Source organism: Polypterus senegalus, chromosome 18 (assembly GCF_016835505.1).
Source record: "Polypterus senegalus isolate Bchr_013 chromosome 18, ASM1683550v1, whole genome shotgun sequence".
NCBI lineage: Eukaryota > Metazoa > Chordata > Cladistia > Polypteriformes > Polypteridae > Polypterus > Polypterus senegalus.
Window position 1 is genome coordinate 26,586,962 of NC_053171.1, and position 22,545 is coordinate 26,609,506.

The window sequence follows — 22,545 nt, forward strand, 5'->3', positions numbered from 1 at the left end:
TGTGGTGTCGATCTGCTCCACCACCACCTGATCAAAGCACCGTGCAGTCCCTACATTGATGGATTGAAGGTCAGAGCTCCACATGACCGTCATAATCTAATTCCTCCATGTGAAGCCTGAAAACCATGAGGACTTATTGAGATCATTGATTGTTAGGTAGAATGCCCAATGGGTCTGGGTGGTCTCGTGGCCTTGGAACCCCTGCAGATTTTGTTTTTTTTTCTCCAGCCGTCTGGAGTTTTTTTTTTGTTTTTTCTGTCCTCCCTGGCCATCGCACCTTATATTTATTCTTTGTTAATATATAGTTATTTTTTTCTCTTCCTTCATACTGTAAAGCACTTCGAGCTACATCACTCGTATGAAAATGTGCTACAGAAATAAATGTTGTTGTTTTTTTACATATGGAGAGCTGGCAGGCCCAAACAGAGAGTGAAAGCTGTGGACTAAATGAGCAATCTTGTGCTTAAGGTCCACTCAACCATCAACCAGGAATTCACAGTGCCTGTCATCTACAGTATCTGGACAACAGGACTCAGTACTGCAGAAACCCAGGGCAGATATCTGCACAACATGAACATCGGACACAAACCTATCTGCACAATAGGAATGAATACAGGGGGTCCTCGGGTTACAACGTTTCGAGTTTACAACACTCACTCCCATAAAAACTAAAAAATTGAGACATGAGAAGGAATGAAGGTAAGCATTTTTTTACACTCATTCTTTCTTTTACTACAGCACAGTGTACAGTACAGTATATTTATGTCCTTTTCTTTTTTCTCAGGCTTAGATTTTGTGTTTTTATGTTCTAGATTATGATTTTGCAAATGTGTTAAGATAGGTAAGTGACTTAGGCCAGAGTGTGTTTCGACTTACACCAAAATTCGGGTTACATCACTGTTGTAGGAACGGAACTGTGTCGTAACCCGAGGACCCCCAGTACTGGCTGGCACCTAGGATCTGGTGCAGTTTAGGGTTGGCATTCAGGTAATTGGAAATGCCAATAGGGGCCTGGTGTATTGTTGTGCACATTTGGTGTAACGGTTTCTAAGGTGCTGCTTTGTAAATTCTCTCCTCTCACCTGGGCCTGGTGGAGGGCCTCCAACCTCTGCTGGTGATCCTTACGGACATTTTCTAGCTTCTTCATGGCTTGTTTCTCCTGCTGTAGTGTCTTTATGTCAATCTTCTGACTTTCCATTTTGGAATAAAATTCATCTACTGCCTGTAAAATAGGACAGAGGAGAACAAGCTGGCACACAGATGGAAACGAGAGAGACAGGTAAGCCTACACCAATTGAGTGTCTGCCTCCATGGTACTACTCACCTTATTAAAAGACTCAAATTCCACAAAAGGGCTCTTTGAGAACTGGCAGAAGCAGAATGGGTGAAACTCTTCAAAGCTGAAAGAAACACAAAAGTGTCATTCCAATACTCAACCACAACACAAAGGGCAAAGAAGGGCGAAGAGCAACAGCCTCTGATGCTTACGTAAGCAGTTCTTCCGGGGGTTTGTCCGGTCCAAAGCTTGGCTTCTTTTCTCGCTTTTGAATTATAAAACCCTGAAAGTGTTGTAAGATCCCCAAAAAGAGAAAACACCCACACCTTGTAAGTTTAGGCTTGCAGGATGTCTCCACTGAAGATATCTATGCCAATGAAGGACTGTTACCTTTCCAGAGAATTTAGAGGTTATAGCCATAAATTCTTCAGCCTTCTGCAGGGCACCTAGCACTTTTGGGGCTTCTGCTCAGGAACAGTAAATAAAGAGAAATGTTAGAAGTTCAGAGTCTGCCTGCTCTCAGTCAGCTTCATGATGAAGTATGGACTGACAAGTCAACTCTTGGCACCGTCACACTGTGGAGGTTTTAGGAGCAGCACTTACAGCCGACATTTCCATCACTGGCCTACTGAGATGTTACCTTGGGAGATGTCAAATTGTGCATCCACTTTAACATTGCCAGAGTAGCCTACTTCAATCAGGCAGTGCTCTATTAGTGATGCGCCATAGGCTGAAAAACAAGGAAAACATAGCCATTATAGACCTGACCAATAAAAAAAGGCATATGTATAGTGCAGGGACATTTATGGTGGGATTAGCTGCTGCTTCCTCTAAATTAAAAATGTGGTGCACTATATCAGGCCTATCTAAGGAGAGGGAGAGCCGTGTGTATACACACACACTTCGTACCATCAAGTAGAAAGAACAACATGACGGAACTTTTAAATGATCCACGTTTGAGTTCCATGTCTGACTGTTTCTCACTTGGAGTCTGCACGCTCTTGGTGTGCCTGCTTGGGTATTCCATCCATCCTCCCTAAAGATGTTTGGATTACATTAACTGTAGACTTCAAATTGGACCCGGCGTGTGTGTGTGTGTGTGTGTGTGTGTGTGTGTGTGTGTGAACGAGTGAGTGAGTGCAAGTGTATGTTCTGAAATTAACTGTTATCCCATGCTCATAGTTGTTTCCTGCCTTGCACCCCATGATGCTGAACTGCAATAACCAGGTTTCAGCAGGACTAAAAAACGCAGATGCTATATGGACAGTTATTCAGCAGCTCTAGTCAGGGTGCACTAGACTAACCAGATGAGTTTCCAGACAAGATTGAAATGCCAAGATTGAGGAGACATTTTCTGCATAAGCAAGCAGATCATTCCACAGCTTTGGGCCCTTTACTTAAAGGCTTGATCTCCCACTACTGTTTTATTAACACTTGAAATTAGGGTTAGGGTTAGTTCAGGATTTTTCACTTACAAATTATTTCTTAACAAACACGGTATATATGTATTTGCCACATGACATTTTGTTGTAAAGTTAAGCATTATGCAGTGTGATATAATTTTACCTGAAGGCAGAATTGCCACCATATTCATACAGAACACAGAAAGAATTAAATTTTTGATTGTTCTTATTGGAAATTAAAAAGTTTTTTGTATATTGTTGTAGATTTGCATTAATTACACTGAAAAGATTAAAATAAAAAGTTAAGGCCTTCAAATAAACATCAATATCAGCAGCAAAATGTTAGACACTTAAAATAATATTTTAACACAAAATTGTGCAAACTACTGAAAAGCTTAATAAGCATGAAGATAAACACCTGGGGCTGGAGGAGGATGCAGCTTTGCCTTTATATGTTAAAAATGTAGCTGGTCGACTGTAAATTTCACCCTGAATACCAATCTCTTTATTTAAAAGTTTTACAATGTTAGTTTTCAGCTTTTAAGTATGCTAATAATAAATAAACACTAAAAAACTTGTTTTCACTCTTTTTAGTGACTGTATGATGTAATTGGATGTTTATAGAAATATTTCTCGTGTAATTTGTAATTATAGTTGAGAAAAAAATGTAACTAACATTTTCACGGAGAAGGGCAGCACGGTGGCGCGGTGGGTAGCGTTGCTGCCTCGCAGTTAGGAGACCTGGGTTTGCTTCCCGGGTCCTCCCTGCGTGGAGTTTGCATGTTCTCTCCGTGTCTGCGTGGGTTTCCTCCCACAGTCCAAAGACATGCAGGTTAGGTGCATTGCAGATTCTAAATTGTCCCTAGTGTGTGCTTCGGGGTGTGGGTGTCCTGCCTTGTGCCCTGTGTTGGCTGGGATTGGCTCCAGCAGACCCCCGTGACCCTGTGTTCGGATTCAACAGGTTGGAAAATGGATGGATGGATGGATTTTCATGGAGAACGGAGATGAGAAACATTCTTATAGAATGGGCATCTATGGAGACAACAATATCAACACTTTCATGAAAACAACCCCCATTACTCATGTCACATAATCACATGATAGTTATCCAGTCGTATGCTCACAATGTGCTAAAATCTTTATCTATATATATCGATATAAATAAAATCCATTCATAGGTCTGCAACACAACCCGATTATTTGGATGGTAACCTATCTGGTAAGTCTTATGGTTGGTCAGCCAATCGGCAAACATCTACAATGTCCTCTCAGTTGCCAGAAGTAGATCATAGATACATGATACAAGATACAGCATCCTCCAAATAATACAAAGAGTACACCACATGTGTTTTGCCGTATTTAGGGCTCATCAGGTGTACGCTACTTTGCTTCCCCTTACAGGGATCGAACCTGGACATCAGCGCCTGAGGTGAAAACTGTGACTTTGCGCCACAGCGGCTGGTTCACTTACTTGACAGGGTGAAGATCAGAATATTACATTCGTTGGTCCAAATCATAATCTGATTATCTGAAGGGTTACCTACCAGCTAACGCTTGTGGTTATCTGTCTACTATCTATATCTATATATACACATCTCTATATTTCTAAGGCCTGTCCATCTGTCATGCAGGTTTTCTCAAACTACTGGGACTAGAATCTTGATCTTGATCAAAAGCTCATGACCTCATACGTGCTGGTAATTTAAAACATTTGAGGTGGCGGCAATCTCAGCAAACTCACCTACGCTCATGGGTTTCTTACTGCAAAGTAATCAGTAAATTAAGTGACATGGCAGTAAGTAAAAAAGAACACCACCGATATCTGAGAAGCATCAAGCAAATCACTGAGGATACCGAAATGATGAAAAACATCATAATAAGAACAGCATCATCATCTGCTATGTACTAGCTGTGGGATGTAGAGTCTAAGAATGACTAAGACGGAGAAATGCATGCAACTGGAGGTCTGCATGGCTCTCTAGTACTGTTAAATAAAAGTTTACACAGGCGGTTAGAACTTTTGAATTTAAGACCCACCTATCCCTCTCCTCTTTCATTGGTCAAGAGTCCTGTTGTCATTTCAAAAGCTGTGGTCCTGTATGATTGTTTCCACTACATGCACTGCTCTATTTTCTGGAAGTATTTATTTAACACTGTTTCAAAGATTCATTGTATTCCAATACAGGGTGTACTTGAGCAACTGTTGAGCCCTGGGTATTCTTTGACATTACCTAGAACTGAAACATTTGAAAAACATTTGCAAAGGACAGGCAATTCAGCCCAACAACGCTTGCCAATCCTATCCATCCAAGTCCTCCAAAACAACATCAAGTTGAGTTTGCAATGCCCTAGAGTCCAACTGTCCATCACACTATTCTGTAATTTATTTCATGTATCTATAGCTCTCTGTGTAAAGAAAAACTTCCTAACATTTGTGTGAAATGTACTGTACCTATTTGTCCCCGTGTCCTTGATGAGTTTATTTTAAAGTAACGGCCTGGATTCATTGTACAAATTCCTTTCACATTTTTGAGCACTTCAGTGACCTTCACTTGCTTAAAACCTCAATTCCTGTTTAATTAATTCCACAAGAAGTTGCAAAAAGGTTTGTTGCGCAAAGGGAAAGACGACGGTGATACCATTCTTCTACAGGACCATCCTGTATAGGTTACGACTGATAAAATCTTAATACTATAACTTAATAAAACTGCATCTAAAAAAAACTAGTGATCAATCATACACTCACTGGTCACTTTATTAGGTACATCTTGCTAATACTGAGTCGGACCCCCTTTTGCTTTCAGAACTGCAGTAATTCTTCTTGGCATAGATTCAGCAAGGTGCTGGGAACATTCCTCAAGCATTTTGGTCCATTTTCACATGATAGCATCACACAGTTGCTGCAGATTTGTTGGCTGCACATCCATGGTGCAAATCTCCCGTTCCACCACATCTCAGAGGTGCTCTTTTAGACTGCTATCTGGTGACTGTGGAGGCCATTAGAGTACCTGAGCTCCTTGTCATGTTCAAGAAACCTGTTTGAGATGTTTTGAGCTTTGTGACATGGCATGTTATCCTGCTGGAAATAGCCATCAGAAGATGGGTACACCATGGTCATAAAGGGATGGACATGGTCAGTAACAATACTCAGGTAGGCCTAAAGCGTGACAAAAACATATCCCCCACAATATTACACCACCAAAACCACCAGCCTGAACTACTGCTAACCAGACAACATGGATCTTTGCTTCTGTGTTGCTAATGCCAAATTCTGACCCTACCATCCGAATATTGTAGCAGAAATCGAGACTCATCAGACCAGGTAATGTTTTTCCAATCTTCTATTATCCAATTTTAATGAGCCCGTGCAAATTGCTCTTAGCTGACAGGAGTGGCACCCGGTGTGGTCTCCTGCTGCTGTAGCCCAATTGCTTCAAGGTTCAAAATGTTGTGTGTTCAGAGATGCTCTTCTGCATTTGTAATGAGTAGTTGTTTCAGTTACTGCTGTCTTTCTATCAGCTTGAATTAGTCTGGCCATTTCTCTCTGACCTCTGGCATCAATGAGGCATTTTCGCCCAGAGAACTGCCACTCACTGGATATTTTCCCTTTTTTTGGACCAGTCTCTGTAAACCCTTGAGATGGTTGTGTATGAAAATCCCAGTAGATCAGCAGTTTCTAAAATACTCAGACCAGCCCGTCTGGCCACATTCAAAGTCACCTTCCTTCCGCATTCGGATGCTCAGTTTGAACTTCAGCAGGTTGTCTTGACAGTGTCTACAGGCCTAAATGCATTGCATCGTAGTTGTGTTAACAAGTAGTTGGTTGTCGGCCGGTGAGTGTATATTGCTTTCTAAATCTTTAAAAATACTGGACAGTTTCTAATATAAACTAAGATTCCGGCTAAAAACCTGGCCACAAGTTAGAACATCAGAAGAATCATCCATCCATCCAGAATCAAGTTCGACAGGTGCAGAACATAAGCATATACAGTATGATGTTTTTGTGAACTAGATGATCCAGACTTCTTACATTTTTCTGCTTGTTGCATTTCACTTTAAGTTTCGACTGTGTCCACTCAGCGTTTTTCACACTGTGCAAGCCTTGGCCTTTGATAATTAACCCATCCAACAACAACAACAACATTTATTTATATAGCACATTTTCATACAAACAGTAGCTCAAAGTGCTTTACATATTAAAGAATAGAAAAATGAAAGACATAATTATAAAACAAAATAAATCAACATTAACATTGAATAAGAGTAAGGTTCAATGGCCAGGGGGGACAGAAAAAACAAAAAAACTCCAGACGGCTGGAGAAAAAATAAAATCTGTAGGGATTCCAGACCATGAGACCGCCCAGTCCCCTCAGCCCCACTGCAAGTGCACAACTAGCTCTGCTGCTGCATAAACGTTAATACTAAAAACCAAGAAAACTTACGAAGATGTGGGTTCAAGATCCTCTTCAGCTGGTCACCCATTTGTGCTTTTGACAGAATTTCAGTAAGCCTAAAAGAAAAACACATTTTGGTTTTAAGTTTATTTTCAATGATGTTTCAAGCAACCTGAAAAAAAGCAAGACTAATTTATCAGTTCATTTTTTGAACCTCTTTCTCTTACAGTACAGGGTTACATGGAGAAAAAGTTTAAGGCAGGAAGCAACTCGGGGTAGAAAAAAAAAAATCAGTGCATTATATTTAAAAAACACACGTTTGTTCATGTAGATCAGAAACACAGCATCAGTATGGAGAAAATCGCAACAGTAGGAAAAATAAATATGGGATTTCCCCCCCCCCAATTTCATTACCTTTGGAAAGACTAAAATCAAAAATACTCACGGCTTTTCCTTTACGTGTGTGTTAAATTCATTTTGTGGACAACACTCTGTAACCATAATGGTTTTAATTCAGAGTGGAAACAGGCTAAAAACTTCATCAGGAGCCAGACAGACACATACGAACAAATGGCTCTGTGACTTGTCGGAGATGGCTGGAGTGGCAACCCGGCCGGGATGTCTAGGAAGATCGGAGGAGGGCTTACGCCTTCCCCAGACCATGTCGGGGCGACCACCCTGGTACCTTTGGGGGCCATGGGTACAGAGCTTAGAAGCTCAACCCTGTAGGGGCCCGTGGTCACCGCCAGGGGGCGCCCCTGTGCCTTTGGAGCCCTGGACCTCGGCACTTCCGCCACACCCAGAAGGGTCGGGGGGAAAGAAGACTGCGGACACGGGTATGCAGCCGGCACTTCCACCACACAGGGGCGTGTCGGTGGGGATTGCCGGGAAGCACCTGGACCACATCTGGGTGTGTATAAAAGGGGCCGCCTCCCTTCATACGATGGCAAGAGTCGGAAGTGGAGTGGACGGAGCTCTGGAGGAGAGAAAGAGGCGGCCTGAAGAAGTGAGGCACTGTATTGTGGCCAGGACTTTTGGGGACTTTAGGGTTTGTGTGGCACTTTTGTAAATATGGCACTTCGTAATAAATGTGTTGTGGGTGACATTGATGTGTCTGCCTGTCTGTGGCCGAGCCAGCTTCCACAGACTTCAAGCCCCAGTTTGTAGTGGACCAACTACATTATGGGAATCTCAGCTTCACAAGTTTTGCTGGGATACAACAATATGTTACAGATGGATTATCACCCTAAAATAACAGGTATGGTCAGTAATCCAAGGCTGTTAGATACAAATGACAACATTTTAAATTTACAACTCTGAGGAATAAAATAAAAAGTGGGAAGTTCTGTAAATCACAGCAGGGTACAAATGACCAGTAGTAGACATTAAAGCTCACCTATCCAGCTCCAACAGAGGTTCTGGCCCCTTGGCATTTTCCACTGGATACCGTTCTCGCACAGCAAACTTGACATCTTCAACCTCAGCAGTGCGGAATCTCAGCAGGTTCAGAATGATGTATTCATGGTCTGTCAGGACAATGTTACCCTAGAAGGGCAACAAATTGAAGAAAGTTGCTAAATGCGCTGGTCAGCTTTACATAACTGGCATTTACAAGACTGTATTGTCAGAGGACCACAGACAAGACTAGTCTAATGAAATAGATATCCTGTCCCCCGGGTTTTACTATTTTTAATGGACTATGATTGGTGTTCCCAATGAAAAAGTCAAACTGACAGCTGTGACGGATGGCCGGGGCCCATGCAGCATATGTTCCAGGGGAGCAAGCATGGGAAACCCAATATCTCCCCCTGGACACCAGATGGCAGCCTCCCTGGGTTGCAGTCATAGGTGGGTAGTAACGAGTTACATTTAATTGAGTAACTTTTTTAAAAATGTGTACTTCTAAGAGTAGTTTTACTGCAGCACACTTTTCATTTTTACTTGAGTACATTTGTGAAGAAGAAACACTACTCTTACTCTGCGACACTGGGCAACACTCGAATCATTACTTTTTTTTCCATTACATGCTCTATATTTTTGCCAGATAGAAGCCGCCAGTGGATCTACTGCATGACTGTTTCACCAATCAGACGTAGCAACAATAATCACTTGGCTCCATTTGACAAATCAGACGTAGCCATGCAGTCACATGACCACACACAAACTGTGGCGGCATAGCGGCACAAACTCCTCACAGACAGCAGACAGGGAAAGAAAGAATACAAGAAAAATGAGAGCCAACTCCTGCAGAAACTTAACCATCACATCACTGAGTGAAGAACAGGCACAGACACCGACAGTCAAGGTAAAGAGAGACTTCACTTTAGCTGCCGTGTTCTAATGTTATTTTCTATCAGCTGTGCTATTTGGAGGGCAAGTGCATATGCAGCAGGGGTGTGGAAATCAAATTTTTTTCTACTTGTCCACGGACAAGTAAACTTAGAAAATCCACTTGTCCGCCAGTTAAATTCACTTGCCCATAAACAAATAACATAAGTGAAAAATAGTTTATTTTTTCTGATCTCTTTTATCGATACCAAAACTGCCTTCCATTTTAAAACTGAAAAAAGTTCTTTCAGGGAGTAGTATTTTGCCACCTTGCTCTAGAACATTATATAAAAGATTCCCTTATCATTTTAACTCACTAATAAACAATGCCTTCATTATAGCTACACTAGTTCTATTTCATATATTACAGTCACATAACAGAACACTGTCCTGATTCATTTTCTGTCATGTTCTTCAGCTTTTGTCTTGCAACATCTTCTCACCCAAGAATCTTTACCATCTCAGACAGCCTGGGCTGAACGCTGTTCATTTCTGCTTGAGCTGAACTGCATGGTTCCTGGTACTGATACTGATAGCAAATTTGGCAAAAAAAAAGTCACTGTCGTCTGCATTTAACCATGGAAACTCTTTGAGCCATTGCGATTGAAAAGACCGTTTTTGTTATTTATCATACTCGTGATCCCTTTCAGCTTTTGTTTTTCTTTTCTTGCCCTCATTGTCAGGTTTTTCAGGGCCTGTTGTGCCAGTTTTAATCAAGAAAGATCCATTTCTCATCCGCGATGCTACTTGCTTCAGTTTCAGCAACACGCATATAGCGAGAAAAACGTGCTTAGCGCAGTGCATTATGGGTTACACAGGTAATTCCTAATGACGTATTTGAAATTCTGCAAGATGGTACATTTCCAAAGAAGTAAATATTACCGATGTTGTCGGGGGGAAAAATAATTCATAACATTTGGAAACCATTAGAATGTTTTCTTCTTTATTTTTAATAAAACAGTGCGAAATGAACTTGTTTTATATGAAAAAGTTTCTAATCAAAAATGATCTATAGACAGCTCATCAAAATTGATGTTGTCACGCAATAAATTTCTTACCTCCTCAATATCTCACAACCTACGTGAAATCAAAAATTTCAGGAAAGATTAACTGCCTAACAACCTTTGTTATGTGGTGAAAACATTTGCATTGTAAGTAAAATGACTGCATTTTTATGTAGAAACTATGAATTTTATTAATCATATATAAAAATTATTTATATAATTATAAAAATCATCGGATTACATCGTAATGTCGGCATGAAAAAAATGACTGCATCTCCAAGCGTGTAAATAGTAGGCTAAAATACTTCTGTATACTTCCCCTTTGAAAAATCAGCCGTCATTTTGTAAACAATAATGAAGACCAATTTGAGACATGAAGAACACGCCTAAGTAGACTGTTTCCGTAGACTGTACGTACCCAAATGTTTAATATTTGAAAGTAGTGGTAAAAATGGGCCCTGCACAGCACATATAATTCTTTTTTTTCTCCAGAAAATTGCACTTGTCCGCGGACAACTGAAACCAGAAAAACACGCTTGTCCGACTGTCAATTTACCCGTGTCAGACAAGTCAGGCGTTGGATTTCCGCACCCCTGTGCAGTATTATACTGTCAGTGTACAGGATATCTCGTCACTGTAAGTAGTTTGCACCGTTCAGACATACAGTTACCTACTGTAGGTATCAGCTTCAAAAGCTTTGTTGTGAAAAACAGAGATTTGAAACTTTGTGTTATTTGTGTATCTTTATTTTGTAGAAATGTTATTTATTTTTACTCATTTTTTATTTTATTATTTGGAAATAGCAGACTTTGCACATTATTTTATATTTTTGTCTGTCTTATTAAAACATTTCTAAAAAATAAATCATTTATTATGATCAAACAGTTACTCAGTACTTGTGTAGTCTTTTCACCAAGTACTTTTGAACTCTTACTTGAGCAAGTACTTTTTACTTCTACTTGAGTAATATTATTCTGAAGTAACGCTACTCTTACTTGAGTACAATTTTTGGCTACTCTACCCACCTCTGGTTGCAGCGGTGCTTCGGACTCCCGCAGGGCTTCATGGGGCTTGGAGTTTGGTGCAGCCCTGTTGGGTTCCACAGGGATGGTGCTGCAGCGGGTTTTTGGGCACTAGTTTTGCCACACCTGGTAGTGCAGCCGGATGTCGGTAATCGAGCACCTGGAGCACTTCCGGGTGCCTAATAAAAGGAGCCAGCAACCACCACTCATTGGCCAGAGTCGGGAGGAGGAGGAGGAGTGGTGGTGCCGAAAGAGAGGAGTGTGGTGTGTTTTATTTGTACACTTGGGACTGTGTTGTGCCTGTGGTGATTACAGGGAAGACGTACCCCACAGGTGAAGAACAATAACGGTTTATTTATTATCCCAGAGAGGACTGGGCAGTCTAATGGTCTGGAATCCCTACAGATTTTATTTTTTTCTCCAGCCGTCTGAAGTTTTTTTGTGTTTTTTCTGTCCCCCCTGGCCATCGAACCTTACTTATTCTATGTTAATTAATGTTGACTTATTTTATTTTCTTACTGTGTCTTTTATTTTTCTATTCTTCATTATGTAAAGCACTTTGAGCTACTTTTTGTATGAAAATGTGCTATATAAATAAATGTTGTTGTTGTTATATATGTGCCTCCCATGTCGGGTCAGGTGTTTATATAGCGCCTTTGTTACACAGGACACATACAAGCTCTGCCAAACAAACAGGTGCTACAGAGCAGGCCCGTCGCGACAAGGCAGGCAAACCAAGCAATTGCTTGGGGCCCCGAGCTGGCCTGGGGCCCCAAGACAACGACTGGTTAAGAATAAAATGCAGCGATAAACTGTGTGAGCGCCCCATTGATAGTGAATGCAGTAAAGTGCAATGACACTGTTATCGGGATCCCCCTCAAGGGGGCCCCCCTCGCTGACAGCAGCCAGCCAACCACGCAATCTCTGCTGCCGGCAAAATACAAAACTTCCTCGGCAGTCATGAAGCGGAATTATGCTTCAGGAAGCCAAAAAAGAAAGAAGAGAAAGGAAGAGGAGGATAAGAAAAAACAAGACAGTGGTAAGTGATAAATTACACACATAAAATAGCTCTACTTGTCTTGTACAAATGGTGCAATTTTGCAGCAGGTAGGCTAGCAGAAGTATTTACTGTATGGCTATGCTGTGGTTCCTTTGCGTGCGTGCGGGGGGCCTCTATGTCCATTTTGCTTGGGGCCCCCAAATTCCTTCAAACGGCCCTGCTACAGAGCCTAACCCGTGTCCAGTATTGTAGATCTTTATACTGTCTCACCCTGTCGTAAAGCTCTACTATTAGATGGTAGGCTGCTTCATCAGAGCCAAACTGGAAATCAACAATCCTGTCCACACCGAGTTGATCCACGGAAACCAGACGACGAGTCTTGAGATGCTTACGGCACTATAAAAAAAACAAACCAAACAAAGACAGAGTAACACTGAATTAGGATTTACAGAAAATCCCTAAAAAAAACAAACATAATAAAAAACTATATTTATTAAGAAATGTATTAGAGAACAACTTGAACCCCCTTCAGTAATCAACCTCGAGAAAGGGGGGCTGACAGGGTGCTGAATTTCAAATGAATGGAAAGGGGGTTTAGAAACCAAGCGTTTCTAGCAACAATCATAGAGAAAAAGGGACTGCAGTTTAGGAAAGTAAATCTAAATGGAGGAAGTGAGAAATCCAGGATCCTTCACACAAGGTCATGCTCTGAACGGAGGACAGAACATCTGAATAATGAATATGGATTGTGCAACAAGACTAACATGTGATTTTTTTTTTCCCCCCCATGGATGTTTTTAATAATTTTGTTGTTGTCTAAACACCATTGGTATCCATTCTATCAAAAATATTGTTCTATCTGCGCTCCACAAAAAATAAGATTACATATTAAAAAATATTATCTTTGAGAGGAGTGGCCTTTAAGAAAAATGCACCCAGGGCAAAATTCAGCAGAAAAATCAAACATTGCTTATTTAATGATAAAACTTTTATCATGTTAATTAATTTGAAGTATCAGCTATTATCAAAGTAAAACTGTCTGATTAAGAAATTTAGAAAATATATTCCAACTGAGTGGAAAAAAGATAAACCAGTTTTTTTTTGCTTGCTATGAAAATTTCTTTTGTTCCCAAGTGAATTAATACTGCTATTGTAAGAAATACAACAAAAATAATAATAATAAAATTTAAAGTCAATAAGTTTGAACTGGTTGAAAGGTGCTCAAGATCCCACATGATGGAGCCACTGCTATATAGTTACTGATGGTTTCCTTACGCTCATATGCAAGGTTTATAAAGTTACACACGTAAGGAACATGAGGTCATGTGGGCAAATCAGGTGATCTGCAGAAAATATGGCAAGCAGACAGACACCGAGAACGCATCTCTCTGACAAACAGGCAACAGCTTCTGGTCACATCAGCATAGTTCTTCACTTAAAAGTAGGTTTAAAACATCAAAATGCTACCTGCTAGGAGCCAGGATTTCTTCCACATACCTTCATCGCAAACCCAGATGGCATTAAGTTCTTGGGCCATTCAAACTCAGTTGTATGGATTCGGACTCCTGATTCGATCAGCAACACAGCTTTGAATTCGGGTCTGAAAAGATGCAACAACACAGAGTTGGCAAACTTTCACTCCAGACAATGAAGGCCTGCACTTCAGGATGGAAGAATCCCAAAAAGCACACATCAGCATGAAATATAACCGACCCATTCAGATAACAAGCCCCAAATTAACGACACAAAGAAATGAAGAGGTTGATCTGCTGATGTAACCAATAAATTATAAGCAACTGAAACTAAAATATTTGCTAAATATGAAAAAGAAATGCATGTCTGAATGAAAAAGTATGAAAAAAAAAATATCAACAATTTTTTTGCAGCTGAAGCTGGAATTGCCATCGAACTTCAGAACAGCAACTGAGGATGATCTGCTGCACTGGATAAAGTGAATGCTTAGATTGGAGCACATCTGAGAAGGCAATCGCTAAACAACACATGAGCTCGGGCGAGTGGCGATCACAGCAAGAAGAAAATACATGTAGTACATGAATTCAATGGAATGGGGGCTTAGAAACAAGTGGCCATACTTAACTGTGAGTGACAGATTGTACTAAGAATCAAAATGGCGAGTACAGGAATTATAAATATACATGCTTTCATTTTTTCCTTGAATAATGAGCAATACTTACAGAGTGAGTTAGTATGTTAAGCAGCTTTGGATGCAAGGCAAAAATCAATCCTGAGGAGAAGACAGTCTATCACAGGGCACACGCACGCAGATTCACTCATATCAAGCCAGCTTAGATTCAGAAAGCTACCATATGATGTGGAGGAAAATTAAGAAATGCACGTACACAAGGAAAACAGGCAAAATATACACAAACAGCAACTCAACAGACGAGATAAAAACTCAAACCTTGAGCACAAAGGAGCACAAGACTTGTAGCAGTGACTGAGCCACCTTTGTGACAGAGAGAACAAAATCACTGTATAACATGCACAGAGGTAGATATGAAAGGCACTATACAGCAGATGGACAGAGAGACCGAAATGAACAGCAGCAAGCACACCGGATATATAGATTAACATGGTAGAGGTGAGAGATGTGAAAGGCACTATATAATACACAGACACGTGAAAGGGCACCATATAACAGTTAGGAAGATGGATGGAAAAAATAACATATAGACAGATGTTAAAGGTGCTATAAGGATGGACAGATAGATAGATAGATAGATAGGTAAGAAAGGCACTATATAATAGATAGATAGATAGATAGATAGATAGATAGATAGATAGATAGATAGATAGATAGATAGATATAGATAGATATGACTATATAATGATAGATAGATAGATAGATAGGCACTAGATAGATAGATAGATAGATAGATAGATAGATAGATAGATAGATAGATAGATAGATAGATAGATAGGTAGGACAGAGAATGGTAAGGTGTATCTGAACGTATGGCTAAGTAACCCACACACAAATGGGCTCTTCCAGAATGATAATTCAGCATTTCATAAGGCACTTATTGTCATCAAATGCTTCCAGGAATATGACAGCAAGTTTCCATTGCCACCTTGACCTGCACATTCCATTTCGTTTAATCTGCAACTTACCCAGTGTTTATAGTGAATGGAGATAACATTATTTCACATAATGCATGTCAGTTTTCCAGTCCTATGCTCACAAAATCCAAAACACATGTATATTTGGCTAAAATATCCTTAAATGAATACCTCTCAAAAATGTATTGGACAGTTTGTGCTAAGATGCTAACTAATTTAGAGCAGGGCTATGACTAATTTTGGGTCTTCAATGCAAAACTTCAAATTTGGCTCAATGAACCCACACTGCCAGCCCACATGCTGGTAACACCTTTTTTTTTTTTTCTTTCAATCAAGCATGTCTCAATTAAACACTTCCCAGATGTGCAGGACAGACACTACTGACAGGATATCTATCAACCAACAGGTGAACATTTCCATCTTATAAATAATGGACATACTGTTTATTTCAGACACACTGTCCGCCTCAGTTAGCACAACACTATCCGGCGCTCTCAGTTTATTCTCAGACAGTGCAGCAGGCAGGCAGGGGAGCACACACTGGTACAGCATATTGCTGCACCCACCACATGACGGAACAGCTCAGGATCCGGGTTGGCAACCCCCAGGCAGACACATGGTTCAGCCCCACTGTCCGAAAATTACCATCTATCTGCTGCAGCCAAGTGTTATGTGGCAATATAATTTATAAAGCTTGAGTGGAGTACAATTCTTATAATATACTTATAAACACATCTAAAACCTGCTGTATTTAATTCAAGATTGGGGGTGACTGGAGCCAATCCTTACAGCACAGTGTGCAAGGCAGGAAACAGCTCTGGATATGGGGTCAGTTCATCCATATGTAATAAAACACTAGGCAGTATGTGCATAGACATAAACAGACGTATGCTTCAAATTAGGTTCTTACAGCTCTTACATATCACTAATATTAGCAAATAATGCAGAACTCTGAGAACGGACCTGATTCTTACAAGAAAAGACTTATCTTCTTATATAATACGCTACCGTGGCTGTTCGTTTGTCTGTCCAGGATTTTAAATGACCTGTAGCTCGCAAACCGTTTGACCTATTGACCTGAAATTTGGTACACATATACTATGTGACGTCTACTATCGGGTGAAGATTGACCTCTAAGGTTATTCCTCTTTTTATTTTTATTTTATTTTATTGTAGAATCAACTCTTGGCAGTGGCCAGCAGGGCGGCCATGCGGCGCATGAATACGGGCATCATTCTCATCCCTATCACCTTCGCCATCACTTTCTCTACCTCTTTATATCTTAAATCATTCTTGAGGCAGATTGAAGACTTAAGTGCCAGCTTAAGTGAAAAATGTACAAAGTATTGAAACACAAACACTGACTGAATTAGTTTTAATGCGAAAAGGTGCCAACGAAAGAAGAGAAGAAGTGGGCCACTAGGGTTAAGAAAAGAAGAGCTGCTCAGGAAGCAGCAAGCGCATCAACCTCTGAGCAAACGAATGCTAAACGAGAGAAAGAAGAATGAAAACTAGGAATGCTTAAGTCAAGAGTATTAACTGCATGTTATCATGTGTGCAGTGTCCCGCTACTGGTCTCTGGTAATTGACCTTACTGTAAGATACGAATTTAATAAAGAGGAGGCTATCAAAGCCAAGAATGCTAACGAAAAAAGTATAAACTAATTATTCCCCAAGTGAAAGATGCCTTTGGGAGTCAAAATGTTCAGACATTTGGTATCGTGATTGAAGCTAGAGGCAAGTGGTAAGAGTTTAATAACCCACCACTCAAACTTATTGGATTATCTAATTCCAGGACCTCAGCCTTTTCTAAATTGATGAGCAGTTTACTTTGTCCCATTGATATTCTCACTGCCTGCTTCAAGTAATCATTGAGTTGGCACTTGTCAGAGATTTTGTGATCCTATCATTCACTTAATTCTAATTCCTTCTTATTTCAATTGGCTTGTTTATATTTATTTAATTAAAAAAAAAAATAATTACATACCCAGTACCAAACACTTAGACATAAATCGTAGTACATTTAACCATTTAATAAATTAGTTTAATCCAGGGGGTAGGCAAGGTTTACAGTTATGATTATTGCAATAGCTTTATTAATTTAAAAGAATGTCACAATGGCACTGTGCAGGCTAAGATGAGAACAGGCCATTCAGCCCAACAAAGCTCGCCAGTCCTATCCACTTATTTCTTCCAAAAAAAACATCAAGTCAGGTCTTGAAAGTCCCTAACGTCTTACCGTCTACCACACTACTTGGTCGCTTATTCCAAGTGTCTATCGTTCTTTGTGTAAAGAAAAACGTCCTAATATTTGTGTGAAATTCACCCTTAACAAGTTCCCAACTGTGTTCTCATGTTCTTGATGATCTCATTTTAAAATACAAATCTCGATCCACTGTACTAATTCCCTTCACAATTTTAAACACTTCAGTCAGGTCTCCTCTTAATCTTCTTTTGCTTAAACTGTAAAGGCTCAGCTCTTTTAATCTTTCCTCATAATTCATCCCCTGTAGCCCTAAAATCAGCCTAGTCGCTCTTTTCTGGACCTTTTCTTGTGCTGCTATGTCCTTTTTGTAATTTGGAGACCAAAACTGCAGACCCTCCATGGACTTGTACTCCCAAATGTAACCCTACGTTTGCCCACCCATCTACAGTAACTATACTGTATGAAGCTAAACTCTGCAGGTATCACAAAAAAAAAAAACCCAACAAATTCAAGTTTACATAAATTTGAGGGAAAATATTAACCTCAGGGTCACTAAGGAAAAAGTCAGGCCAAAGCTCTACCTTATCCAGGTCTGCCATCTTCCTAGCTCCAGTGGGTGATTCCCAGCAGTGCCACTAAATAGGACACTAGTAGAAGCAATTTGGGGAGAATCACGACCAAACTGTGACCCTGGCTCTGTCCTGCACTTTAAGTAAGCTGCTCGGCCATACTGAGTGCATGACAATCTCAGATATGGCCTACTGGCTGCCCCAGGAGCTGTCACCCCACATGTACGGGGCCTACACTTGTCAATGCTAGCATCACCGGTGTTACAGCATGTTGGAGGGGGACTTCTTATCATGGGGCAAGGTGGCTCATTCTGGGTTAGGGACTGGAACTCAAGAAATGGCTCGAACATTTGCACATAAAGTGCATGAAAACACAAATATGGAGTGAGTCTCTAGCAACTGTTCAGGTCTTAAATTCAACCTCTGTATGTGTAAAAATCCACAGAACTTACTTTTGGAGGCGAATGAGGTAGGTCTTGTTGTCTATGTCGTAGACATTGTTGACTCTCATGCCGAGGAGGCTATAAAATAAGCAAATAAAAGAATAAAATACAGTATACTGCTAAAATCTAAATATTATACAAGGTTCTGCTAAGAAAGTGAGGCAGTTATTTTCCCAAATCAAACTTGTCATAGTTCTATCATTCAGGTCTTTCCCATCTGTTAATTTAGCTGATGTTTGTGCGTCCAAAATGACCTGCAGTATAATGGGGGATGAGTATATAAATCACTTGCAACGAGTGCAGAATGCAGCTGCTAGAATCCTAACTGGGAAAAGAAAATCCGAACACATTACTCCAGTTTTGATGTCACTACACTGGTTACCTGTGTCATTCAGGATTGACTTTAAAATACTGCTTATGGTTTATAAAGCCTTAAATAATCTCGCTCCATCTTGTATATCGGAAGGTCTGACACCTTATATTCCAAATCGTAACCTCAGATCTTCAAATGAGTGTCTGCTTAGAATTCCAAAAGCTAAACTTAAAAGAAGTGGTGAGGCGGGTGGCCTTCTGCTGTTATGCACCTAAAATCTGGAATAGCCTGCCAATAGGAATTCGCCAGGCAAATACAGTAGAGCACTTTAAAACACTGCTGAAAACACATTACTTTAACATGGCCTTCTCATAACTTCACTTTAACTTAATACTGATACTCTGAATGTTCAATTCTTCATAATAACTATTCACAGTGGCTCTAAAATCCGTACTGACCCCTACTCTCTCTTCTGTTTCTTTTTCTGTTTTTTTTGTGGTGGCGGCCTGCGCCACCTCCACCTACTCAAAGCATCATGATGCACCAACATTGATGGACTGAAAGCCAGAAGTCTACGTGACCATCATCATCAGGTCCTTCCATGAGAACCCTAAATACAAAGAGGACTGTTTGACTAATGTTAGGTAGATTGCCCAGAGGGGACTGGGCGGTCTCGTGGTCTGGAACCCCTACAGATTTTATTTTTTTTCTCCAGCTTTTGGAGTTTTTTTTTGTTTTTTCTGTCCACCCTGGCCATCGGACCTTACTCTTATTCTATGTTAATTAATGTTGACTTATGTTTATTTTTTATTGTGTCTTCTATTTTTCAATTCATTTTGTAAAGTACTTTGAGCTACATTTTTTTGTATGAATATGTGCTATATAAATAAATGTTGATTGATTGATTGATTACCTTTTAACACTTGAGTTTGTTAACTCTGACCACAGGCAGCAATTCCAGTAAAATCGACCTGATCCAGTGAAAGGGTGGCAATAAATGGGGCAAAGTGGGAATGCAAAGCATTGCCAGGAGCTTACAAAACACACTATCCATCCATCATCCAACCCGCTATATCCTAACTACAGGGTCATGGGGGTCTGCTGGAGCCAATCACAGGGTGCAAGGCAGGAAACAAACCCCAGGCAGGGCGCCAGCCTACCGCAGGGCACATGCACACACTAGGGACAATTTAGGATCGCCAATGCACCTAACCTGCATGTCTCTGGACTGTGGGAGGAAACCGGAGCACCCGAAGGAAACCCACGCAGACACGGGGAGAACATGCAAACTCCACGCAGGGAGGACCTGGGAAGCAAACCCGGGTCTCCTAACTGCGAGGCAGCACCATGCTGCCCCCAAAACACATTAACGGTTTGGAAATGATTTCAGAGGGAACACATGCAGCAGCCGCTTTGATTTAGTCTTCAAACTTCGAAGAGGACACTTCTGATCAACTCCCCAATAATTCACACACATCACTAATTCATCAGCAAGCATCATAAAATCATCAGGATCCCAACAAATATGTAAGTGTGACCTTTGAACAGGTAAAGATAATAATCGCTGTTACTGCAGTCACATGTGCAATACTTACTTACATTATCAATGTGATTTAAAAAAAAATAATAAATAATTAAAAGCTCTGGCAACTACAAAGAGAAGAGCAACCGAGTTCATTACTGCGCTTAAGTGTGTGGCCTACTCTGACAGGATAAGGAAATCAAGGTCCTCTTGTTATGACCAGAGAAGGTTATGTGCGCACCTAACCCAGGCCTTTAAATTTTCAAACGCATCGAAAAAGTTGATTCAGATAAAGAGTAAATGAAATATTCTGGGACACCAATGCATATTAAGAGGAGCTGTAATCAAGACAGAAAGCCAAATAAAAAGCTTTTATTTACTCAGAGGTTTGTGAGAAGCCATAACACACACCAGAGACATGCAGATGAAGCACAGACCTCATTAACTTTGGGAAACAGTGGGATGACAAAAAAAATGGCTGACCACTATGCACGTTCTTTACAGTAAGCATGTAGGATGCATATGCTACTTGTTGTTTATCCTGGTGACATGTATATGTTGGTGAGACATGTTGGTAGGAATTCGTCAAATATCAGTCAGGGCCCCTGGCTCTGAGCACAGGGTCTCCTCAGGGCTGTGTTCTGTCACCAATGACTGCACCTTCAGTGGCCCATCTGTTAAACTGCTTGAAGTTTGCTCAAGACGCCACCATGCTTAGCCTGATCACAGACAGGTATGAGGTGGATCAGTTGGACGGTTGGTCCACCCTCAACAATCTTAACTTGAACCCCCTGAAAGCAGTAGAAATGACTGCGAATTTTAAGAGACGCTCCTCATCTCCAACACCCCTAAGTATTAATAAAGTCACTGTGAACAGGGTGGAATCCTTTACATTTCTTGGCACAACTATCACTTACAGTATGAACTGGGATAAAAACAGAACTACTCTTAGCTCAGCAGCTGACATTTGTTCTCCATTAATTTAAAAAGTTTATCCTGTCTCAGTCAGTACTGGTCTACTGTTTTGAAATCGTCCTCATTTTCAGTTTGGTATGGCAATGCATCTGCTCACTCAAAACATAAACCGTAGCGTGTTATTAGGACAGCAGAAAAGATTGCAGACCTGCAACTGGACTCTACTGAGGTTCTGTACACATTAGGGGTCAGGAAAGAGTACACTCACCCAGCCTGGCATCTCTTTCAGTTATTACCGTCAAAGAAGCGTTACTGGAAACTAAAGGCAAGGACTACTGGACATCTGAACAGTTTCTTATCACCCTGGTTAAACACAGCCTCTGGTTCATCTTTGTCTTTTCCTAATTTCTAAACTCTTACCTCCAATGTCAATTATTTATTTCAAAATTTCAGTTTATAAGTAATTACTTGATGTATAACTGGGTGAGAGTGCAATTCCACTTTACTATATACAGTATATATATATATATTTGTGCTCTGAGCAATATATTTTTCACTGCTACTGTACATAAGGACTCTGTTAAATGGTGCGACTCAAACCACCTACACCTGAACAGCAGCAACACCAAGGAGCTGGTGGTGGATTTTAGGAGACCCAGGCCCCTCATGGACCCCGTGATCATCAGAGGCGACTGTAGAGGGTACAGACCTATAAATGCCTGACAGTGCAGCTGGATGATAAATTGGACTGGACTGACAATACTGATGCTCTGTGCAAGAGAGGACAGAGCCAACTATACTTCGTTAGAAGGCTGGCATCCTTCACCATCTGCAGTAAGATGCTGCAGATGTTCTATCAGATGGTTTGTGGCGAGTGCCCTCTTCTACACGGTGGTGTGCTGGGGAGGCAGCATAAAGAAGAGGGACGCCTCACGCCTGGACAAACTGGTGAGGAAGGCATTGAGCTGGACAGTTTTGACATCCGTGGCAGAGCGATGGGCACTGAGCAGGCTCCTGTCAATCATGGAGAATCCACTGCATGCACTGAACAGGATCATCTCCAGAAAGA

The 22,545-nt window shown here is 40.8% G+C and overlaps 1 protein-coding gene across 2 annotated transcripts in view; it reads right to left on the reverse strand.

The window, feature by feature from the left end:
- The window catches only part of LOC120518491 (nuclear export mediator factor NEMF-like), a 41,039-nt gene that overhangs the window by 17,403 nt on the left and 1,091 nt on the right, over positions 1 to 22,545 (reverse strand). For both annotated transcript variants that reach the window (XM_039741307.1, XM_039741308.1), the window contains exons 2-11: positions 18,736 to 18,804; positions 13,925 to 14,027; positions 12,698 to 12,823; positions 8,470 to 8,618; positions 7,122 to 7,189; positions 1,917 to 2,006; positions 1,667 to 1,740; positions 1,489 to 1,559; positions 1,325 to 1,400; positions 1,082 to 1,222 (exon numbers count right to left, since the gene is read on the reverse strand). In XM_039741307.1, the coding sequence (XP_039597241.1) occupies positions 1,082 to 1,222; positions 1,325 to 1,400; positions 1,489 to 1,559; positions 1,667 to 1,740; positions 1,917 to 2,006; positions 7,122 to 7,189; positions 8,470 to 8,618; positions 12,698 to 12,823; positions 13,925 to 14,027; positions 18,736 to 18,804 (967 nt within the window). The remainder of the gene's footprint in view (positions 1 to 1,081; positions 1,223 to 1,324; positions 1,401 to 1,488; positions 1,560 to 1,666; positions 1,741 to 1,916; positions 2,007 to 7,121; positions 7,190 to 8,469; positions 8,619 to 12,697; positions 12,824 to 13,924; positions 14,028 to 18,735; positions 18,805 to 22,545) is intronic.